At 41.9% G+C, this 24,005-nt stretch overlaps 1 protein-coding gene across 3 annotated transcripts in view; it reads left to right on the top strand.

The window, feature by feature from the left end:
- LOC132812623 (zinc transporter ZIP6-like) overlaps positions 1–24,005 on the top strand; it is a 34,779-nt gene that overhangs the window by 3,054 nt on the left and 7,720 nt on the right. For 2 of the 3 annotated variants that reach the window (XM_060822978.1, XM_060822979.1), the window contains exons 2-8: positions 189–931; positions 2,515–2,683; positions 5,999–6,168; positions 8,240–8,386; positions 12,295–12,406; positions 19,478–19,861; positions 20,805–20,885. In XM_060822978.1, the coding sequence (XP_060678961.1) occupies positions 191–931; positions 2,515–2,683; positions 5,999–6,168; positions 8,240–8,386; positions 12,295–12,406; positions 19,478–19,861; positions 20,805–20,885 (1,804 nt within the window). In that variant the 5' untranslated portion in view covers positions 189–190. Of the gene's footprint in view, positions 1–188; positions 932–2,514; positions 2,684–5,998; positions 6,169–8,239; positions 8,387–12,294; positions 12,407–19,477; positions 19,862–20,593; positions 20,653–20,804; positions 20,886–24,005 lie in introns of those variants that run through there. The other variant, XM_060822981.1, reaches the window with a different exon arrangement.

Consider the following 24,005-nt stretch of genomic DNA (forward strand, 5'->3'; position numbering starts at 1 on the left):
AAACATTGGTGCACTGCCAGAGGACAGGAAGAGGTTGATCTAAAGTTTATGAGCACTGATTACAATCGGACTAGAATTGAACACGTTGGAAAATAATCTGGTTAATTTGGTGCTGCATTGCTGTTTACGTAGTCTCTGCAGTAAATTAGTTGAGTATGTAAATATAATCTATTTCTTCTTGGTGGCAGGAATGATTTGGGTAATGAGATATCTACCTCTCAATTTTTTCTTGACCTGCCTGCTGATTTCCTTTTGGAACGGAAGCTGTGGTCACATTGATCATGACACCGAATGCACAGCAGTTGGTGAACATGGCCACCTCCCTCTTCCAGATGCAACCAATACAGATCTGGACAGAAATAAAGCGATGTTTGAACAGAACTACTATCTGCAAAAACTTTTTGATCAGTATGGTGAAAATGGCACCCTGACGATGGAAGGTTTAGAGAAACTCCTGTGCAATATCGGAGTTGGTGAAGTCAGGACAATTAAAACCAGGCACAGTCATTTGGATCATGTCTCAAAGAAACATACAGTATCAGCAGAAGGAAACATTCATCATCACTGCTGTCCAGGGTGCCGACATATTAAATTGAAAATTGGCATACAAACCACTCCCAAACAGACTAGAATCTCTCCAAAGCACAGCCATTCATCAGGTGTGACTCCGCCATCCGGCATCTACGCTGAAGATAAATCTGGAGCCAAACAGCACATGAGGGCAGCGCGCAGTCCTCCCAGTGCAATTCCAGCTACAACAAATACACATTTGATGGACAAACATAAAGCTGAGTTTGATACGACTGACAGTTACAACACTATGTCTGGCTTGCCATCAACAGAAGATTCTACTCACAAAGACAGTAATGAGGTTCAAAAAAGAAGTAATCCACTTGAAAACCACACAGATAAAGACCCGAAAGAAGAGGAGGTAAGATCACATTTTGTCTTGTGGCACATACTTTGCAAAGGGATGTCTTGCTTTGATGTTTTTAAATTCTCAATAGAAAATCAGTTTAGGATTCTAGATTACTAGTCCAATGATGTTACCACTATGCCAATGTCTCCACAAGTCGTTTTAAGTTAGCTGTATTAATGTTACACAAACTTGCATCTATGTAGCAGCCTTAATAGAGTAAAACATCTCAAGGTGCTTCACCAATATTATTAAACCAAAACTGACATAGAGATATGACTAAAAGCTCAGTCAAACAGATCTGTTTTCAAAGAGGACTCAAAGGGGAAAAGGAAAACGGAAAGGTTTTGGGAGAAAATTCCGGACATAAGGTCCAACAGCTGAAGGCATGGCTGCCAGTGATAAATTAATCAAAATCAAGGATGGGCAAGAGGCCAGAGTTGGAGGAATACTGAAGTCTTGTACAGATGGAGATTAGAGAGGAGTGCAAGGCTATGATTTGAAGACAAGGATGAGAATTTTGTATTTGAAACATCACTAGATTGGGAACCAGTCAACAAGGATGGAGGTGATAGTGGAATGGGATTTGGTGAGAGTTAGAACATGGACAGTAGAGTTTGGATAAGCTGAAGTTTCTTGAACGTGGGAGATGCAAAATCGGCACAGGGAATATTAGAATAGTCCAGTATGGAAGTAAGTGTGCCCTTGGTCAAGCTACATTCTAAAGTGGGAAGCAGTGCACTCTATAAGCTGGAAGGTCACCATCCATAGATTTCTTGGATGCTTGTTCTTGAGTTTCTTAAACAGTGATGGATTTATGTCCCTTGCATGAGCAAAATAAATAAATAACGTAATAAAGGATTCCCAGGGCCCCCTTGTTCTCTGATGATTGTTCCTTTTTGTTTTAACACTAGCTGTGTCCTAAACTGTACTAACTGTGTCTGGTACTGCCACTTATAAATGTGTACAGCAAGTCCTTCAAGTTAGCAAGAATATAACTGGAGGGTCGGGATGACTGAGGCATTGAATTATGGAGCATATGTTCTAGAAACTCCTTGTTCTCTACAAAATGAAATATTGTAGATTTTAATCGAGAATGAAAGCAGGAAGTGTGACTTCACCAGTTGGCAGCATCTGTGGAGAAGAAAGGTAGGGTTATGTTTCTGATCATTTACCTATTATGAGGAATGTGGCCATTCACAGGAATCCTGTGCAACAAAGTCTCTGGACTGCCCTGCTCTGTGATGATGCATATGTACCCAAGCAGGACCAAACAACATGGCTTCACGGAGGTCGCCCTGATGATGTTACAAAATGGTAACAAAACATCTACACAATTACCCAGCAGCAGAGCGAGCTAACCAACTATCTCATCCACAACCCATGCTACAGATCTTTGCAAAAACCTTAAAGATGCACATGTATTTCAAAAATTCCTTGTGTTTCACCCCCCCCAAACAGAGTTTAAACTGGTGGGTTGCATAGTTTTGAGTGGTTTACAATTAGAGAAGAAAGGAATTCTAGGTGAGAGGAAAAGCAAAGCTATTTGTATTGATTGAGTGGATCTTTTAATTTTTGCATGATTATGATCCCTACAGTGCCTGAATGCAGACACTTTGCTTTCATCTCATGGAATGACCCCACATATGGCTCTTGATGCAGAGCAATTTGGCTACATTTGTCCTGCACTCCTGGACCAGATTGAAAGCAAGGCTTGTGTTGCACACAAAACTGGAGAGAAACACTCCGCTTCCACTGTTGCAGCAGGTGAATAAATTTATTTAATTTGGAGGGCATGTGTAGAGGGAGGGATGCATGCAGGAAGAGCAAACATGTGAAGGAACTGGGGTGCCTGATAGGGAGTGTAGGTAAGGGTGGGAGGGAGAGCACAGGCATGTAACAGGGAGTGAAGGTGTGTGGAGGGAGGAGGGTGTGTCTGCATGTGAAAGGGGGAGGTTTGTTGTGGGAGTGAGAAGAGAGGGCAGAGGAGTGTCGGTGTAGGAAGAAGGATGGCAGGTGAAAGGCTGATGGAGGAGGAGAGGACTTGTATGGGTGGGAGGGGATGGCAAGAGAGAGGCTATGGAATGATAGAGAGTAGGTGGGGAGGGAGGGAGGTGAGAGGAAGGGCTTGCAAGGGGGTCGTGGGAGCATCAGGTTAGAGGCAAGTGTAGGGTATGAGGTGATGCAGCAAGTTCGGGAGCAGGTGTAGAGAGCATGGGTGAGGATGTTTGAGGAGAGTGGAGGGCACGGGTATGAGATTTGGGAGGTTTGAGGGTGTGGAGGTGCAGAAATGTGGAGTTTGGATGGGGAACAAATGGAGGATAATGGGTGTGGGACGTTTTTGGGATTGAAGGGGAGGAAGGAGGGAGGACAGCCTGGGAATAATGGGGAGGAGAGCAGAAGCTGCTGGAGAAACTCAGGTCTGACAATCTCTTTGGGATGAAAACAGTGTTAACATTTTCAGTCTGATGACTCTTCATCAGAACTTGTGGGAAGGAAAGGAGACTACATGGAAGGAGGAAGAGACAGGTGTGGGAGAAGTCTGGCGTGAGGATGCGGTACAGAGAGAGGGATAGGAGTGACGGTGAGTGGGGAGAGCATTGGAGGTAGAGTGAGGTCGTAGGAGGTAGGACATGCAAGGTAAAGAAAGGGGGTAAATGGGAGAGAGGTATTTTGTGGGAGAAGGTGGGAGTGTGTGAAACTTGAACACAGTGAACATACGGTCTCTTCCTAAAACCTTTTCCACAGTGCTGTAAGGGAGAGGAATAAAATTCAGCCTGAAAGTTAACCCGCATTTCGCTTACTTTCTTATAAATTATACCAAGGCCAGCTTTGTGTGTGTGCCACTAGGTGTGAATGCATAGTCCTAATGGCACTCAGCCCCTGTCACATCCCCATCCCAAACCTCATGATCAGCAGTTGTGTGTCTCTGTCTTGCCTGCACGTGCGTGCTCTCTCTCCCTCTCTCTCTCAACAGAAAAGGCAAAAAACGTTTTTACTCAGTTCTGTAAAGTGGCACTTTTTAAATGGTCATCTTTATTATTTGCTCATTTAAATTATTGAATTATTGGCATTTTTTCTGAAATTCATGCTTAGTACTCTGCCAAATATTAGGTTTCTGAAATTGGTCCATCCCCTGAGTGAAAGAAAGGGAATTTTCCCCCTCACGCAAAAGAGTAGGACCTGTGCTACAGCCACTCCCTATGGTAGCTGGTTCCACATTCTTAACCATCTTTGAATGGCAATGTTTCTACTGAGTTGCCTATTGGACTTCTTGGTGATCAGCTTTACATTTTGACCTCTAGTTATGATCTTTCCCACGAGGAAATATTCTCTTTGTATCCACTCTTCTAGTTTACAGTTTTTGGCGTCAATAATATAATCTTTCATGGCTTTGATTACAAAAAGTTCTTCCATCTATTTGCTACTCATCCCCTTTTATTATAAGTACTTGCGGTTCACTGTCATTTCAGTTGGGATAGGAATGGCACAGGGTGGTGTGTGTATATGAAATCAGCTGCCAAAAGAACTGATAGAGGCAGGTATAATTACAAAATTTGAAAGACATTTGGAGGGAAACATGGATACAAAGGTTTCAGGGATATGGCCAAATGCAGGAAAACAGGGTTAGTTCAGTTTAGGAAACCTGGTTGGCATGGACAGGTTGGGCTAAAGGGCCTATTTCAGTGTTGTGTGACTATGTTAGAATGTAATTAGCCTACAGTGCTGCCTTTTTCCCTGTTACCTTTTTTATGATCTTAATGCCAAGAACAATGAGCTGTCTTCAAGGGCATCCCACTCTTCCATTCCATGCCCCACCACTTCAAATCCTGACTCCTTTTTATGTTCTCTGAGCTTCCCCGTAAATGCATTCATGTTATTTACCTTGACCATTCTCCATGGTAGTGAGTTCCAAATTCTCCTGCGTTCCTTTAACAAATGTACAGTTTTGGACCTTGGTCCTGGTCTCCCTGACTTGGGGAAAATATCTGTACCTCTATCTTTCTCAACATTCTTAGTAGAGTGTTTTCAGACACTGAGACACATTTGACCAAATTGAATCTTCACACTAAATTGCTAACAAATTACCAATGTCGAGAATCGCCCTTTCTGTACTTAGAGCAACACTGATATCATAGACAAGTACCAATAGTCTAAAAATAAGAAGTAATTCCTGCATAATCTCAGAACCTGGAGCAGTTCAGTGAAAGATAACATCATTTCATAAAACAGTTATATGGGGCTGTTTTCCTTGGAGATAAGCATGTTCAGAGGATTTATGATAGATATGCTCAAAATCATGAGAGAGACGGGACAGACTAACTAGGAATGGTTCCCTTTAGTGGAGGGTTTGAAAGCCTGAGGGCACTGATTTAAGCTTCTTAAGGCAAAAGAAACAATGGCAACAAGAAGAAAAACTTTTTCATACAGCAAATGGATAAAGTCTGAAATGTACTTCCTGAGAGTATGATAAAGGCAGGTTTAGTGGGGCGGCACGGTGACTCAGTGGTTAGCACTACTACCTCATAGCACCAGGTCCCAGGTTTGATTCCAGCCTCGGGCGACTGTCTGTGTGGAGTTTGCACATTCTCCCCGTGTCGGCGTGGGTTTCCACCAGTGCTCCAGTTTCCTCCCACAGTCCAAAGATGTGCAGATCAGGTGAATTGGCTGTGCTAAATTGCCCATAGTTTTAGATGCATAAGTCAGAGTGAAATGGGTCTGGGTGGAATACTCTTCGGACGGTCACTGTGGACTGGTTGGGCCGAAGGGCTTGTTTCCACACTGTAGGGATCTAATCTAATCTAATCAGTCAAAGCTTTCAGAAAAGAAACATAACATTATCTGCATAGCAATGAGCAGAAAACAGTATGGTTAGAGAAATTACTTGTTCAGAGGACTAGCACAGATACAATGGACCAAATGGCTTCCTGCATTGAAACTATTCTGTTGTCATGCTTTTTTATGTGAAATCCTGATGGGGCAGAATAGAAAATTTGCAAGAAATGTAATATATCTGATTGAAATGTTTTAAAGTTTATTTTGGGATATGCAGTATCTTCAATTCTGTTTGTCTTCTGACAGCTTGGATCGGAGGCTTTGTGTCTGTCACCACCATCAGTCTGCTGTCCCTGTTGGGTATAATCTTCATGCCGTTAATAAATAAGACATTCTTCAAGTTTCTCTTGACATTCTTGGTTGCTTTAGCTGTTGGAACACTTAGTGGGGATGCATTTTTACATCTCTTGCCACATGTATGTATCATCTATATATATATATATATAAATATTTTTCAAAATTATTTTGCCATTTAGCGACTTAGTTAATCCATGGGGCCCCATATGAGGTTGTCTTCATTTACTGATCTGATTAAATTGTTGGACCTACTCTTCAAAAGGCTGTTTGTAATGTTTCAAAAAATGTTATTTTATAGTCTGTTTGCTTCGTAAAATATTGACAAGAAGATATTGCCTATGGTTATTGTGATCTTCTCTGAAGTTAGTGGTGTGATTTACATAGTCATAGTCATATAGCACAGAAACACCCTTCAGTCCAACTCATCTACATCAACCAGATATCCCAATCTGATCTAGTCTTATTTTCCAGCATTTGGTCCACATCTCTCTCAACCCTTTCTATTCATCTACTCATTCAGGTGCCTTTCAAATATTGTTATTGTACCCGCCTCCAGCATTTCCTCTGGCAGCTCATTCCAAGCACATTCCACACTCTGTTTTAAAAACAATTGTCCCTCAGGTCCTTTTCAATCTTTCCCCTCTCCTCTTAAACCTCTGCTGTCAAGTTCTGGACTGCCCCACCCTAGGAAAAAGATGTTCACCCTATCCATATCCCTTGTGATTTTATAATAAGTTCACCTCTTAATCTCCAATGGGGAAAAAAGCCCCATCTAATTCAGCCTCTCCCTATTGGTCAAACCCTTCAGTCTTAGCAACATTCTTGATAATTTTTTTCTGCACCCTCTCAAGTTTAACAATATTCTTTCTAATGAAAGTTGACCAGAATTCCAAAGGTGGCCTCACCAATATCCTGTACAGCTGCAACATGACATGCCAATTTCTGTACTTAAATGTTCTGACCAATGAAGATAAGTATGCCAAACACCACCACCACCACCCTATCTATCTGAAACTCCAATTTCAAAGAACTGAGCACCTACACCCCTAGGTCTCTTTGTTCAGCCAAACTCTTCATGGCCCTAACTTGAACTGCATAAGACCAGACCTGCCCTGGTTCGCTTCTGGTAGCTCTTAGCTTTTAGAATTCACCAAGGTCTCTAGTTCCAAATCCTTTAACTATTCATTTCAAACCCTGTTAATTTCAGATTCTCAGATGATCATTGATTGTTGATTCTATCTAATTTGCTAGGTTTAGTTTCATAGAAACATAGAAATTAGGAGCAGGAATAGACCATTTAGCCCTTTGTCCCTACTCCGCCATTCAATGCGATCATGGCTGATCATCCTCCTCAGTATCCTGTTCTGCTTTCTCCATGTATCCCTTGATCCTTTTATCCCTAAAAAGTACATCCAGTATTTTTGTCTAAAATTCCATTGCAGTGTTGAGAGAGTATTACGTTGCCAGAGACTCTCTCTTTCAGATGTGATGCAAATAAGACCCAAATTTCATGCTCTGGAGTATGTGTTTGCATTTAAGGAAAAGCAGAGATACATTCCCACTGTTCAATACTGGCATGGACAAGTTACACTAATTTGCAGTCACTCTTGTCATACATCCTGAGACAAGGTGTTATATAAATGCAAATCTTTTTTTTCACTATGGAGACCTGTCCAAGAATATTGGAATTTGCACTGTTTGGATATCAGTAGAAAGCAGCTCACCATCACTGTCATGAGGAAAATTAGGGATGGATAATAAATGTCAACCTTCCAAATACGTTCATGGATACCCATCTTTTAATATTCCAGAATTTTCATTGCTACTTTCCTACCCAGAAAGGGGCGGCACGGTGGCTCAGTGGTTAGCACAGCTGCTTCACAGCACCAGGGACCCGGCTTCGATTCTTGCCTCGAGCAACTGTCTATGGGGAGTTTGCACATCCTCCCCGTGTCTGCCTGGGATTCCTCCGGGTGCCCCAGTTTCCTCCCACAATCCAAAGATGTGCAGGTCAGTGTATTGGCCATGATAAATTGCCCATAGTATTAGGTGCATTCGTCAGGGGTAAATGTATGGGAATGGGTCTGGATGGGTTACTCTTCTGAGGTCCGTGCGGAAGGTGTTGGGCCAAAGGACCTGTTTCCATACTGTAGGGAATCTAATTAATTAGTAAATGTTTTTATTTTGCAGTCACAAACTGTTCATCACCATGATGTAGAAGACCAGGATTACTTGGATTCTGTGTGGAAAGGCCTCACTGCTCTTGGTGGTCTTTATTTCATGTTTCTTATTGAACATCTTATTACATTGATTAAACTGTACAAAGGTAAAAAGAAGGTAGGATCTGCAATGATATTTTGTCATTAATATTAATAAGGGAACCTTTTCTAATGATAAATGGTCATTCAGAGCTTTAATTGATAAATGAAGGTTTGGTGTACTGATGTGAACACAGTACGTGCTCAGCAAGTCAGGCTGCGTCATTGGGGAGCGAAACATTATTGATGTTTCAGATTGATCTTTTATCAATATGTTAACACAGTTGTTCTCTGCCTCTGTACAGATGTTGCTGGACAACTGTCTGGCAATGTTTCTAGCATTGTTTTTGCTTCAGATTTCATAATCTGTAGCATGCCATTGTACTCAATGTGCTTTTACAGTAATTGATTTGAATGTTCAGCCTGTCGATCCAACTTCTTTACTTTTGGATTATGGATCAAGAACAGGAATTTCTGTATGGTGCCCTTCATTCTAATTTGCTTCACACTAGTGGTTAGTTGATGAAAGTATCTTAACTAGCACAGTTAAAGTCTTTGTCTTGCAGTAGAATACTGTTTATATTTATTAGAATTGAACAGAGGAAATAGGAGCTGCAGAAGACAATTCAGTAGGATAAAAGTACTCTGCTGTTCAACCAATTCAAGATTGATTTTGTATCTCAGTACAATTTGCTACGCAATGCCCGATTCTTTGATATCTTTAATGTTTCAAAATCTATCAATCTCAGCCTTGAATATACTCAAGACTGAGCTTCCACAATCCCTCTGGCATAGAGAATTCAAAGATTCCTCAGCTTGTGAGTGAACAAATTGCTGCTAATCTGGCTTGTAAATGGCCTCCTCTTTATTCTTAAACTGCTTCCCTGGTTCTAGACAGCTCTTTCCTTCCCCAGGCAATGCAGCCATACTTCCTGTATCTATTTTGTCAGGCTCTGCAAGAACATAGAACATAGAAAAATACAGCGCAGTACAGGCCCTTCGGCCCTCGATGTTGCGCCGACCAAATCCTACCTAACCTACACTAGCCCAATAACTTCCATATGACTATCCAATGCCTGCTTAAATGACCATAAAGAGGGAGAGTTCACCACTGCTACTGGCAGGGCATTCCATGAACTCACAACCCGCTGCGTAAAGAATCTACCCCTAACATCTGTCCTATACCTACCACCCCTTAATTTAAAGCTGTGTCCCCTAGTAACAGCTGACTCCATTAGCGGTAAAAGGTTCTCAGTGTCTACCCTATCTAAACCCCTAATCATCTTATACACCTCTATCAAATCTCCCCTAAACCTTCTTTTCTCCAATGAGAACAGGCCCAAGTGCCTCAACCTTTCCTCATACGATCTTCCTACCATGCCAGGCAACATCCTGGTAAACCTCCTCTGCACTCGTTCCAATGCCTCCACATCCTTCCTATAGTATGGCGACCAAAACTGCACACAATACTCCAGATGAGGCCGCACCAGAGTCATATACAACTGCAACATGACCTCAGGACTCCGGAACTCAATTCCTCTGCCAATAAAGCCCAGTACACCATATGCCTTCCTCACAGCACTATTTACCTGGGTGGCAACTTTCAGAGATCTGTGTACATGGACACCAAGATCCCTCTGCTCATCCACACTACCAAGTAGCCTACCATTAGCCCAGTAATCCATCTTCTTGTTACTCCTACCAAAGTGAATGACTTCACACTTAGCTACATTGAATTCCATCTGCCACCTTTCTGCCCAGCTCTGCAACCTATCTATATCCCGCTGTAACCTGCCACATCCTTCTTCACTGTCCACAACTCCACCGACCTTTGTGTCATCCGCAAACTTGCTCACCCAGCTTTCAAACCCCTCCTCTAGATCATTTATAAAGATGACAAACAGCAACGGTCCCAAAACAGATCCCTATGGTACACCGCTAGTAACTGCACTCCAAGATGAACCTAGTCCATCAACTACTACCCTCTGTCTCCTTCCAGCCAGCCAATTCCTAATCCAAACCTCTAATGCACCCTCAATGCCATACCTCCGTAGTTTTTGCATTAGCCTACCATGGGGTACCTTATCGAACGCCTTGCTAAAATCCAAATACACTACATCTACTGCTTTACCCTCATCCACCTCCTTAGTCACCTTCTCAAAGAACTCAATAAGGTTTGTGAGGCACGACCTGCCCTTCACAAAACCATGCTGACTATCCTTGATCCCATTATTCCTATCCAGATGTTCATAAATCTTATCCCTTACAATTCTCTCTAAGACTTTGCCCACAACAGAAGTGAGACTCACTGGCCTATAGTTACTCGGGCTGTCCCTACTCCCCTTCTTGAACAAGGGGACCACATTCGCTATCCTCCAGTCTTCTGGTACTATTCCCGTCGACAATGACGACATAAAAATCAAGGCCAATGGCTCTGCTATCACCTCCCTAGCTTCCCAGAGGATCCTAGGGTAAATGCCATCAGGCCCAGGAGACTTATCTATTTTCATCCTTTCCAGTATTCCCAAAACCTCCTCCCTACATACTTCAAGGCCATCCATTCTAATCACTTGTGACTCAATATTCACACCAGCAACAGAGTCCCGTTCCTGAGTGAATACTGACGAAAAGTATTGATTTAGTGTCTCACCAATCTCCTCCGCCTCCACGCACAACTTCCCACTACTATCCTTGACTGGACCGATACCTACCCTAGTCATCCTTTTATTCCTGACATACCTATAGAAAGCCTTTGGGTTTTCCCTAATCCTACCAACTAAGGACTTTTCATGTCCCCTTCTCGCTGCTCTTAGCTCTCTCTTCAGATCCTTCCTGGCTGCCTTATAACTCTCAATCGCCCCAACTGAACCTTCACGCCTCATCCTTACATAGGCCGCCCTCTTCCCTTTCACAAGGGATTCCAATTCCCTGTTAAACCACGGCTCCCTCACAAGACCCTTTACTCCCTGCCTGACTGGTACATACTTATCAAGGACACTCAATAGGTGTTCCTTGAACAATCTCCACATATCATTAGTGTTCTTCTCCTGAAGCCTGTTTTTCCAATCCACGCATCCTAAGTCATGCCTCACCGCATCATAATTTCCCTGTCCCCAGCTATAGCTCTTGCCCTGCAGTGCACACTTATCCCTCTCCATCACTAAAGTAAAAGTCACCGAGTTGTGGTCACTGTCCCCGAAGTGCTCCAAGTCTAACACCTGGCCTGGTTCATTACCTAGAACCAAATCCAGTATAGCCTCACCTCTTGTTGGCCTGTCTACATATTGTGTCAGGAAACCCTCCTGCACACATTGGACAAACACCAACCCATCTAACGAACTCGAGCTATAGATTTCCCAGTCAATATCTGGGAAGTTAAAGTCCCCCATAACAACCACCCTGCTACTTTCACTCTTCTCCTGAATCATCCTCGCAATACCATCCTCTACTTCTCTCGGACTATTGGGAGGCCTGTAGAAAACACCTAACAGGGTGACCTCACCTTTCCTATTTCTAACCTCAGCCCAAACTACCTCATATGGCAAGTCTTCCTCCATCGTCCTTTCCACCGCTGTAATGCTATCCTTGACAAGCAATGCCACACCTCCCCCTCTTTTACCCCCATGTCTGACCCTACTAAAACATTTAAACCCTGGAACCTGCAACAGCCATTCCTGTCCCTGTTCTACCCACGTCTCTGTAATGGCCACAACATCGAAGTCCCAGGTACAAACCCACGCTGCAAGTTCACCTACCTTATTTCTTATACTTCTGGCATTGAAGTATACACACTTCAAGCCACCTTTCTGTTTACAGGCACCCTCCTTCGAACTAGCAATGTGAGATGACTGGAAAAGCTGGGGTTAATATATATAGAAAATTACTTCGATAAACATGTCAATATTTGTTTAGCTGTCTGTTTTCTTTAATTGCATCCTTAAGATCCAGTATCTCTACAATGTCTGAACTGAATTTTGTTTTAAACAGCACAAGAAATCTAGTCAAGATGATCAGGAGATTGATCCTGATAGAAATGCAGAGCCTCATGAATCTCAGCAGTTATCTAAGGATGAAAATCCAGACATTAAACAGTTTGCCGGTGAGTCATCTGGATCACGCTGGCATCTCTTGTACTTGTTCTTCACTAGCTGAAATTGTGTGGTTCTGCTTAGTGATTAGACTAGGATAATTATCTTTCACGTGTGTTTTATTATCAATTTTCTAATCAAAATTAATCAATTGGGGGGATTCAAGATGGCGGCGACCCAGTAGGTCTGAGTTTGCTGAGCTTTGCCCAGGACCCAGGTAAAGTGTGGTACCAACCCTCTCCTCACTTTCTAAACTGTTAAAATAGCCTTTTCCTAGCAGCTTTGGTTATTGTGCATCAAACTTTAGCAGTTTGATAGATTTTAAAATGACCAAAGTTATAGGATCACGGAGTTCGCAACAGGCAAGGACCAACAGAGACGTCCACAGCCGCCCTGGGAGATTTACCTGCAGAAGTGAGCCTGATCTCGGAGTTTGTTAAGCTCAGAGAGAAGACCAACGCGTTGATTGAAGAAACCCAGTCCAAGTAGGAGTCGATCTCGATCATGCTGCAGAAGCATGACTGAGAGATTGAGAAACTTGGGCACATGTTGGAGGGGCGGAGCAACGTGCCACGGCCTCCAGGACCCCTGCTGAATCCTCTGTGGGACAGGTCGGTCTCTGGAGTGCCAAGTCTAGGCCTTAGAAGAACATATCGATGACCTCGAAAATCGAGATTGTCGGGAAAATATTTGGTTGCTGGGCTTTCCCGAACAGGAGGAGAAGGCCAGCTTGATGATTTTTTGGAGCAATGGCTTCCACAGCTGTTGAAGCTGGAGTTTGAGCTGGGCTGGGTGCGGATTGAGCAGGCCCACCAGATTGCTGTGCACAGGCCCAGGTCGGACCAGCCCTCCCACCCGGTCCTAGTTCGACTTCAGCACTACAGGGAAAACAAAGGTTGCTGGAGGCCTCCAGAGTTTTGGGGAAGGATCCCCAAGCCGTGGTACACAAGGGTTCCAAAATAATGCTGTTCCAGGACTTCTCTCCGGTTGTGGTTCGCAAGAGGAAGGCATTTGACGAGGTAAAGAAGTGTCTGAGGGATTTAAGTATTCAATATTCCATGCAATACCCGGCAACGCTGCCCTTCAGTGATGGAGGATCTGTGTACAACTTCGGATCGCCAGATGCTGTCAAATAGACTGATGGACTTGAACTATATGGATAATGCCTTTATTTTGCCTCCCTTCTGATTTTTCTCCTCCTCTTTCTCTCGTTCTCTTTTCTATCCTTCCTCGGATAGGGTGGGTTTCTTTCTTTTGACTCTTATCGAGAACTCGCTTGGTTTATCCAATTGTTGGGGGATGTTTCTAAGTTTTTTTGTTCCTTAATGTTTGCTAGGATTGTAATTTTATGTATTTTATTTTATGTTGCTGTTTTGTTAAGAGTGCCTAGGTAATAATATGGAGGGGGTGGGCTGGTCGCCCACTTTCAACTCTCATTTTATAAAATATTGCATGTGTTTGTCTCACTTTGTAATGTCTGGGCTGAAAGCATGGCTCCAGCTGGGAGGTGTTATGGTGGAATTACTGGAAGGTAGGAGTGCCTCCTGTGGACAAGGGGGAAAGTCTCCTTTTAATTTTTTTTTAAGGAGTCGTTCTTAGCTGTTTTGATTTAGTTGTTTTAAAGGTTGTTTTTATATGTGACTTGTTTATGGTGTCTACTCAATGCCTTTTGAGTGGGGTTCTTCCTTCTGGGGGGTCTCGGACTTGCTTGAATGATCATGGCTAGTCATTCATTTAAATGGTGCACCTGGAATGTCAAGGGGAGCCACTCGCCAATTAAAAGGAAAAAGATATTATCAAGTCTTAAAAAAGAGAGGGTTGATGTAGCCCTTCTATAGGAGACACATCTACTTGATAAGGAGCACTTGAAGCTGCAACAGGTGGATTTAGCCAGGTGTTCTTCTCATCTATTAGTTCAAAAAGTAGAGGAGTGGCCATTCTTATCTAGAAAAATCTTCTCTTCCAAATGTTTAGCCAGATAAAAGGCGAGTCTGGACAGTATATATTAATATATGGAGAGGAATACAGGATTTTGAATGTTTATTGCCCCCGGCACTTCCTTTTAGGTTTGTAATAGATGCGGTCTCCAAGTTGATGGCTCTCTGGGTGCGTCACACAATTATAGGGGGAGATTTTAATTGTACTATCAACCCCGAGGTGCACAGGATACCTAGGAGCTCCGCGGGTATATCTCTAAGATCGAGGCAATTGGCTGATCTCCATCGGGAGTTGGGGCTGGTAGATGTGTGGAGGTATCTTCACCCTGATGGTAGAGATTTTACTTTTTATTCTCATCCACACAAGTGTCATACCAGAATCGATGTGTTTTTTGTCCCTTCGACCTTTCTGAATTCAAATTCTGAATTGCAGCCTTTAAAAAATTCTATTTCTAATTGTACAAGTTGGAGGACTGTGAGGATAGAACGAGGAAGATGGAGTCTATTTTTAAAAATCTGGCCCCCTCAGGCCTAACCTCGGAGCAGGTGTCCCTTCTGAACACCCCCTGACAACCCAGGAAATCCAGGAGGCAGTGAGGCAGCTCCAGAGCGCTAAAACGCCCAGACCAGACGGATTCTAGTCTGAGTTCTATCAAGAATTTATAGACAAATTGGCTGGACCACGTATAGACATGTATAATTATTCACAGTCAGGGTAGCCTCCCACCTTCTCTGGGAGAAGCAAATATCTCTCTCATTCTTAAGAAAGGAAAGGCCCCAGATTACTGTAGTTTGTACAGACCTATATCCTTGAATATGGACTTTAAAATTCTCTCAAAAATGTTGGCATTAAGATTGAAGAGGGTTTTACCATTCATTATAAAAGAGGATCAGACAGGGTTTATTAAGGGTCACAGGTCAACTAATTACATTAGAAGAGTGTTAAACATAGTACACGTCTCCCTGCAGGGAGCAATACCGGGATTAGTCGTCTCCCTAGATGCAGAGAAGGCATTCGATCGGGTAGAATGGCTATATCTCTTTTAAACTTTGGAACGGTTTGGTATTGGAGAGGTCTTTACCAAATGGGTTGCAGTATTGTATAATGACCCCAAAGCAGCAATGATTACCATGGCGTTAGATCAGGTAGCTTTGGTGTTGGCAGAAGTTGTCATCAAGGATGCCCTCTGTCGCCACTATTATTTACGCTAGTGATTGAGCTCCTGGCGGAAGCTATCTGAGCTGATCCTAATATAATGGCCCTGGAGGTAGGATCGGGTAAGCATAAAATCACTCTCTATGCGGACATCATCCTTCTTTTCTTAAATGACCCATTGACATCTGTGCCCAGCTTAATTCAACTGGTTAACTTCTTTGGTATGTTCTCAGGTGACAAAATTAATTTTATGAAATCAGAGGCCATGTCACTAGGGAGTCTTATCACCAAATCCAATTTTCCAGATGGATCCCATTTCCCCTTGCAGTGGTCACTGGGAAGCTTTCTTCATTTAGGTATCTTTATTACCCTGTTATATGGTCAGCTATATAAAGCTAATTATACATATTATTAGAGAAATAAGGCAGGACCGCCAACAATGGGAAGATCTCCTGATATCCTGGCTAGGAAGAATAGCTTTGGTCAAGATGAATGTTCTCCCTCACCTATTATACCCTATGAGAATGCTCCCATTGATGTTGCTGAGGCAGGCGCTGTGTAAGCTCTGTGGTTGGCTCGGCTCCTTTATTTGGAGTCATAGACAGCCCCTTATTAAATTAGATAAGTTGCAGTTCCCACAAATAAGGGGGAGGTCTGGACTTTCCAGATTCCAGGAGGTATCAACTGAGTTCTCTGTTATCATATGTGGCTGATTGGGTCTCTTGTGACCCACAATCAATCTGGTTGGATATTGAGGCCTCCCAAGCAAAATGTCCCCTCGTCAATCTCCTATTTATGGATAAGATGAGAGTTATTATGGATCATTGTATTTCATACAATTGGATTTTTACAATCAAAGTTTGGAGGATGATGTGACAGGATGAGAGTAATTTACAAAAATCCTCCCCTTATATCCCTATAATGGGAATGCTGGAATTCCAGCCAGGCCTGACTGATGCTGGATTTAAAATCTGGGAGTCCAGAGGTATCTCCTGTTTGGGAGATCTGTTTGATGGGGAGGTCATGATGTCCTTCAAACAGTTGGGTCAGAAGTTTGGGTTGCCCAGCAAGGACTTTTTTTTGATATTTTCAAGTATGAGATTTCATACAAAAGAAGACCACATTGCTGATTAATGCTTATAAATCGGATATGGAAAGGAGAGTGCTTCGTCCGATGGGTAAGCACTCGGTCAGTACTGTCTACCACTTGCTTACATAATAAGGTATCGAAGGACATGGAACGGTTATATAAAACCTGGAATCAAGAATTAGGGATGGAATCTCCTTAGAGATGTGGGAGGATATCTGGGAAAATGCCAGGAAGATCTTTATCTGTAATAGAACTCAGGCTATTCAATTCAAGATACTTCATAGGGCTCGTATAGCACCAGAGTGACTTGCAAAGTTCGAGGCAGGAGCATCCCCAATGTGCCTTAAATGTAAATTAGAAGTTGATACTCTCATTCATCGTTTGTGGACATGCCATAAGATCCATAGATATTGGGACAGTGTAGTGAATGCCTTGGCAAAGATTTTGGGAACGGAGATTGGGTTGGAGCCAGTGTCTCTTCTTTTGGGTTTTCCAAGTTTCCCTTTTCTAGATGCCCCCAGGACTTTCGAATTGGCATTGGATAGTTATGGAATATACCCCCCTGGTCTTCCTTACAAATATGGTGCAGCAAAAAACTGAATTATTTTATAGAACATGGCAGCCCTTTTTGAACTATAACGATGCAGATGTATCGGCCATACTGTTTAAGACCTTTGCTTAGCTGTGAGGATGGTACTGGTTGGTAAGGGGGCTCCCGGGAGGAAGAATCCCATATAAATACGGGCTTTGTTATGACTTGATATAAATCATTTTGAATGTGTATTTATTTATCTTTTTTTTTGGTTATTGTTAATGTACAATACTGTGATTTTTTAAAATATATATATACAGTTTTCTATATTTTATTTTGTAATTTGGTTGTTTGTAGAGTAGATTAGTAGTTAGTTTTCTTAATTTTATTATATTGTAAAGTGGATAAACTATTTTGTATTAGTTTTGTAATTTTGTAAAAAAATCTCAAATCTTTTTTTAAAAAAAATTAATCAAGTGGGTTGAAACAAAAATCTTTGTACGCACTTTTCTCCCTAGGCATAAACCCCTGCACATGACTACATGCAATGAAACTCCGATATGATGTAACTGTGGTTGGGAGTTACATACACTATGTCAAGATGTAACTGGGAAGAGTGTACCAATAATTGTGCTACAATGTTCCACCAACTGACACAATGTATAAATTATAAAATCCCAATGAGACTGACTTGCCTGGGACAAAAGCAGTTCACAGAAGATTCTTTCAGTAACAAAAAAATCTTACTTTTTGGGACATACTTAACCGTAACAATACCAGTGAAATTAAAGGATCTCTAATTTATGCAGCTTCACACAATACTGCTTCAAAATATTTGAGTAAAAAGTGAGGTCTGCAGATGCTGGAGATCAGAGCTGAAAATGTGTTGCTGGTTAAAGCACAGCAGGTCAGGCAGCATCCAAGGAACAGGAAATTCGACGTTTTGGTAAGGTCTCTGGCCCGAAACGTTGAATTTCCTGTTCCTTGGATGCTGCCTGACCTGCTGTGCTTTAACCAGCAACACATTTTCAGTTCATACTGCTTCAAAACCCAAATACACACACACACACTCGAACATTAGCAAAACAGACAAAAACAAACGGTTCAACACATTTGCAATGGTTAGAAAAAGAATATAGCATAAACAAAAGTCCAGACTATGAGGTACAAAGCAAGTTTTCTCTCAATTCTTTTGATTTTTGCAATAATGACATACTATTATCCTTCGATTTGATTTATGATCAAAGTGAACTTGTGTTTTTCCTTGTAGGAATTCTTTCTTTTAAAGTTCTTTGGTTTTTCTGTGTTTTTCCCAGATGGACACAGAGGAGAGGGAGAGATGGTTGCTTGTTGTCTACAGGTTCTGGATGTCTATTCAACTCTGCTGCTCTTGACACTTACAGCTTTTTAAGACTACAGCTGAACCAATCAGTGCACTGTTAGGCAGAATTTCCTGAATGTGAAAAATTTTTCAGTGGCCATTGAGTTATTTTCCAATTGATTTTCCAGTTGCAAAGTCGTCTTCATGGTATAGTTAGCTATATTGCTTCCATTTTAGTCTATAGTTCCAAAAAATAAAATGTGACCCCTTATTATTGTTATTGGGCAAGAGAATAAAATGAGTGCAAGGTAAATGGTGCTAAAAGGAGAGACAGGAGAGGACAAAGTAGTGAATAGAACATAATTTAGACAATACTTAAATGAATGAGGCTGTGAATTTGAGCATTGCTGGCTAGGCCAGCATATGTTGCCTTTGAAAGGTTGGCGGTGGACCGCCATCTTGATCATCTGCAGCTTGAGTGATGCAGATACCCAAAGTAGGTACCCCCAATGCTTTTAGGGAACAATAAGATATTGATTCTATATACGTAAAGAAATGGTGTTGCAATTCCAGTTCAGATGCTGCTTGGGGGAACATTTACAGCTGTTGGTGCCAGCATGTTTTTGATACCCTTGCCCTTCCAGGTGGTAGAGTTCAAAGATTTGAGGGATGCTGTTGAAGGGACCATAATGAGTTGCTGCTGTGCATCAAGTAAATAGTATATACCACTGCCAATATATGTCAGTTGATGGAGGGATTGAATGTTTAAAATAGATGATGAGTTGCAGATCAAGCAGGCTGCTTAAAATGGACTCTATGTTCAGCCAAGCCTTATTCAGCTCATGGATTGCACTGACAGCAGCTATTCTTCTAGGTTGATTTGACTATAATTCTTTGTGTGTACAAAAGTGTATTATCCTTTGATATTTAAATAATTCCTGTAGAATTGTAATGAAATTCTTTCAGGATATACTTTGCAGTTTTATTTTGTTGAAGTGTTTAATCTATCTGTTTTTTTGATATTGGCATCTTGTTTTCATTCACAGATCTGGCTGACTGTCTGGTCGAACCTAAGGATCAGTCAAATCTTCACTCTCTGGATCACAGTCAGAATTCTCTCACTCCAGAACAAGAAGTGATGATTGCCCATGCTCACCCAGAAGGCAGTTACAATACATACGTGCCCAGAGGATGTGAAAACAAATGTCACTCTCATTTCCATGACACAATAGGAAACGCTGATGATTCTCATCACCATCACCACCGGTATCACCATATTCTACACCACCACCATCACCAGAACCACCACCCTCATAGTCATGGTCACTATTACTTTCAGGAGGATCTGAAGGATGCAGGAATAGCCACTTTGGCTTGGATGGTTATTATGGGTGATGGCCTCCATAACTTCAGTGATGGTCTGGCTATAGGTGAGGTACCTTATCTTCATTAATAACAATGTTCTATTGTTTCCACTGCAGCAACCACAAGTACTTGTGACATGATAGCAATATACCAGACATGTGCCAACTTGTCTGTTTGAGGAAGTATTTATATTTCCACATTGCAAATACATTCAGGCTAAAGCAAGCCGAGATGTTAATGTTAGTGTTTATCTATGCTAGTTACACCAGTTACTCACTCTGCTTCAGTTTTCCATATTCTCACTAGTCTGAGTAATGTGAAAAGACGCATAGCTACAGTAATTAAACGCTGAGTAAAATAGGTGTCATTTGTGGTGAAGCAGATAGATATTGAGGGCATTAAAGCAAAGCTTCCGGTTTAAAGGCTGTTTAAAGTAAAAGGAAATGAAAGTCTGAATGATTTGAAACTGACAGATTTAGTTCTAAATTTGTGTTCCCCTCCTTGGTGGTTTTCAACATTCTAAATAATGTTCCATATCCTTTCAGCCTTCCCTCTACCCAATCCTAATGCAAACTATTGTTCAAGGCATTGGCACTGGCCTCAAATCTGCATTGGCTCTTTTCAGGATCTTTTCCCATACCCTGGAGTTTTGAGTATTTGTCCAAGGCTGCTTTTGAGCCTGTATCAGACAGCACATTCCAAATCTGAACTACTAATATAAAAGACTTTTCCTCATTACATTAATTCTTTTGTCAATCATCCTAAATCTGTGTCCTCCATTTACCCTTTAATCACAGAAGACCTTCAAGAACTGCAGTGACCTTTGCAGTTTCAGCACTATTAAACATTTCTTTCAGCCAGTTTTAATTCCTTTTGAATGCGTTGGATCTTAAGAGAAACTGATTTAATTTTTAACAAGGTACAATTCCAATTGTATTATGCTGAATTTGTTTAAATTTCATTTTATCATTTTAACAGCATAGTTAATATTTTAAATCTTGTTTGTAGGTGCTGCTTTTACTGGAGGTTTGTCCAGTGGGTTAAGTACATCTGTTGCTGTATTCTGTCACGAATTGCCACATGAACTGGGTAAGATTTTTAAAACATCTACACAATAATTTGACTGTAGTTGCAAGTGCTCTATTACTTGCAGGTATGTTGACAGGATCCTCGAGCTTTATAGCGCTGGTGAAGGTGTTCGTATCAGTACATGCAAGATTGCTCTGATTTCTTCGCATAATTCTGTCATAGCGTTATACAGCACAGAAACGGATCCTTCAGTCCAACTTGTCAATGCCAACCAAGTTTCCCAAATTTAAATTAGTTCCACTTGCCTGAATTTGGCTCATATCCCTCTAAATCTTTTCTATTTATGTACCTATCCAAATGTCTTTTAAATGTTGTAATTGTATCTGCATCTACCACTTCTTCTGGCAGTTCATTCCACGTTGGAACCAACCTTTGTGTGAAAATGATGCCCCTGGATCTCTTTTAAATCTTTCTCCTTTCACTTTTAAAAATATGCCCCCTGAGTTTGAACCCACCCACTCTAGGGAGAAGACCCTTGTCATTCACCTTATCAATATTCCTCAATAAAGTCACCCCTCAACTTTCTATGCTCCAGTGAAAAAAGTGCCAGTCTATCCACCCTATCCTTTAACTCAAATCCTATAGTCCTGACAACATCCTGGTAAATCTTTTCTGAACCCTCTCCAATTTCATAATACCATGCCATTGCAGGGTGACCCAAACTGTACGCAATATTCCAAAGGTGGCCTCACCAACATCCTGTACAACCTCAACATGACATCCCAACTCATTGACCTGAGAGATGAAGGCAAGTGTGCTAAGCACTGCCCTAACTGCCCCCTCTACCTGTGATGCAACTTTGAAATAACTCTGTACCTGAACCCCTATGTTTATCTAACCTTTGCAACCCTAGAACTTCCTGGAATAGTTGTTAAACTGTTGTAATGAGAGCAACACCACAGTGAGTTTGTCTGTAGCAACCTCCCACAAATAGCAAATAACGGTGACCAAAATGATCTGTTTAGGTTTGGACGAAGAGATAAAAATATTGGCCCAGGACATAGGGAGGTGATCCCTACTCTTGAGAGTTGCTGAAAAAGGAAACATATTTTTAAAGGTTTTTGTCTTGCAGTCATCAGGACAGGTGCAAGAATGCCAATTTTCAAAGAGAACAACAGTTTTACAATGAGAAAAGGGTAGTGATTGGTTGGCAAGTCAGCACTGATTGATTCACCACGGTTCAATCAGAGATTTTGTTTGTCTACAGGGAAAAGGAACATGTCCAGGCAACTGGAAATCCAATTATCAATCAGTCAGTACCCTTTCCTCATAAGCTGTTGCTCCCTATTACATTTGATTTATTTATGGGCCTGATGAGTGCAAAACAAAAAGCTTCAACAGCATGTCATTTATTCAGCAATACTCCAGTCCACTATATTAATTTACAAACGCATTAAGGGTAAAAGGATAACAAAGGACAGGACCAAATGTGTGTGGTGCTGGACAGCATTTTAAAAAAAAGAGTTATAAATGAATATTTTGTCACTGTGTTCACTAGTGAGAGGGATGATGTGGGTATAGAAATCGAGGAGGAGAATGGTGATATACCTAAATCGAGGAGGTTCCGAGTGATCTGGCAGGCTTTAAACTTTAGATAAATCTCCATCACCGAATGAAATGAATCCCAGGCTGTTGAGTGAGGTAAGGGAGGAAACATTACTGGCAACACTTGTCAAATTCTTTCTGACCAGAGGTTAGCCAGTGTGATATTGTTGTTCAAGAAGAAAGCAAGGGATAAACCAGGAAACTGCAGGCCTGTCAGTCTAACCTCCATGTTGGGGAAACTATTGGATACAATTAGAATCATAGAGATATACAGCTCAGAAATATTCCGTGCTGTTCAACTCATTCTTACAAACCAGATATTCTAAAAAAAACTAGCCCCATTTGACACATATACCTCTAAACACTGCCTATTCATATACCCATCCAGATGCCTTTTAAATGCTGTAATTGTACTAGCTCCACTCTTCCTCTGGCAGCATGGTCCATACACACAGCACCCTCTGCATGAAAAAGTTGCCCCTTAAATCCCTTTTGTATCTTTCCCCTCTCACCTTAAACATATGCCCTCTAGTTTTGGACTCTCCCACCCTGGAGAAAAGACCTTGACTATTTACCCTATCCATGCCCCTCATGATTTTATAAATTTCAAGAAGGTCACCCCTCAGCCTCCAATGTTCTAGGGTAAATAGCCCCAATCTATTCAGCCTCTCCCTATAACTCAAATCCTTTAACCCTAGCAACATCCTTGTAAATCTTTACTGAATCCTTTCAAGTTTCACAACATCCTTCCTATAGCAGGGAGACCAGAATTGTACACAGTATTTCAATAGTGGCCCAATCAATATCCTGTACAGCCGCAACTTGACCTCCCAATTCCGATTCTCAATACATTGATTAATAAAGGCAAGCATACCAAATGCCATCTTCAAGGGACTATAAACCTGCACTCCCAAGGTCTCTTTGTTCAGCAACACTCCCTAGGACCTTACCATTGAGTGTATAAGTCCTGCCCTGATTTGCCTGTCCAAATTGCAGCACTTCACATTTCTGTAAATGAAACTCCATCTGCCACTCCTTGGCCTATTTGATCAAGATCCCGTTGTAATCTGAGGTAACCTTCTTTGCTGTCCACTACGCCTCCATGTTTGGTGACACCTGCGAACTTACTAACCATACTTCCTATGATCACAACCAAATCATTTACATGATTGATGAAAAGCAGTGGACCCAGTATCAATCCTTGTGGCACACCACTGATTAGATTAGATTACTTACAGTGTGGAAACAGGCCCTTCGGCCCAACAAGTCCACACCGACCCACCGAAGCGCAAACCACCCAGGCACGTTCCCCTACATTTACCCCTTCTACTAACACTAAGGGCAATTTAGCATGGCCAATTCACCTAACCTGCACATTTTTGGACTGTCGTGGAAACTGGAGCACCCGGAGGAAACCCACGTAGACACTGGGAGTATGTGCAAACTCCACACAGTCAGTCACCTGAGGCAGGAATTGAACCCGGGTCTCTGGCGCTGTGAGGCAGCAGTGCTAACCACTGTGCCACCGTGCCACCCACTGGTCACAGGCTTCCACCCTGAAAAGCATCTCTCCAC

This window comes from Hemiscyllium ocellatum, chromosome 4 (genome assembly GCF_020745735.1).
Source record: "Hemiscyllium ocellatum isolate sHemOce1 chromosome 4, sHemOce1.pat.X.cur, whole genome shotgun sequence".
Classification (NCBI taxonomy): domain Eukaryota; kingdom Metazoa; phylum Chordata; class Chondrichthyes; order Orectolobiformes; family Hemiscylliidae; genus Hemiscyllium; species Hemiscyllium ocellatum.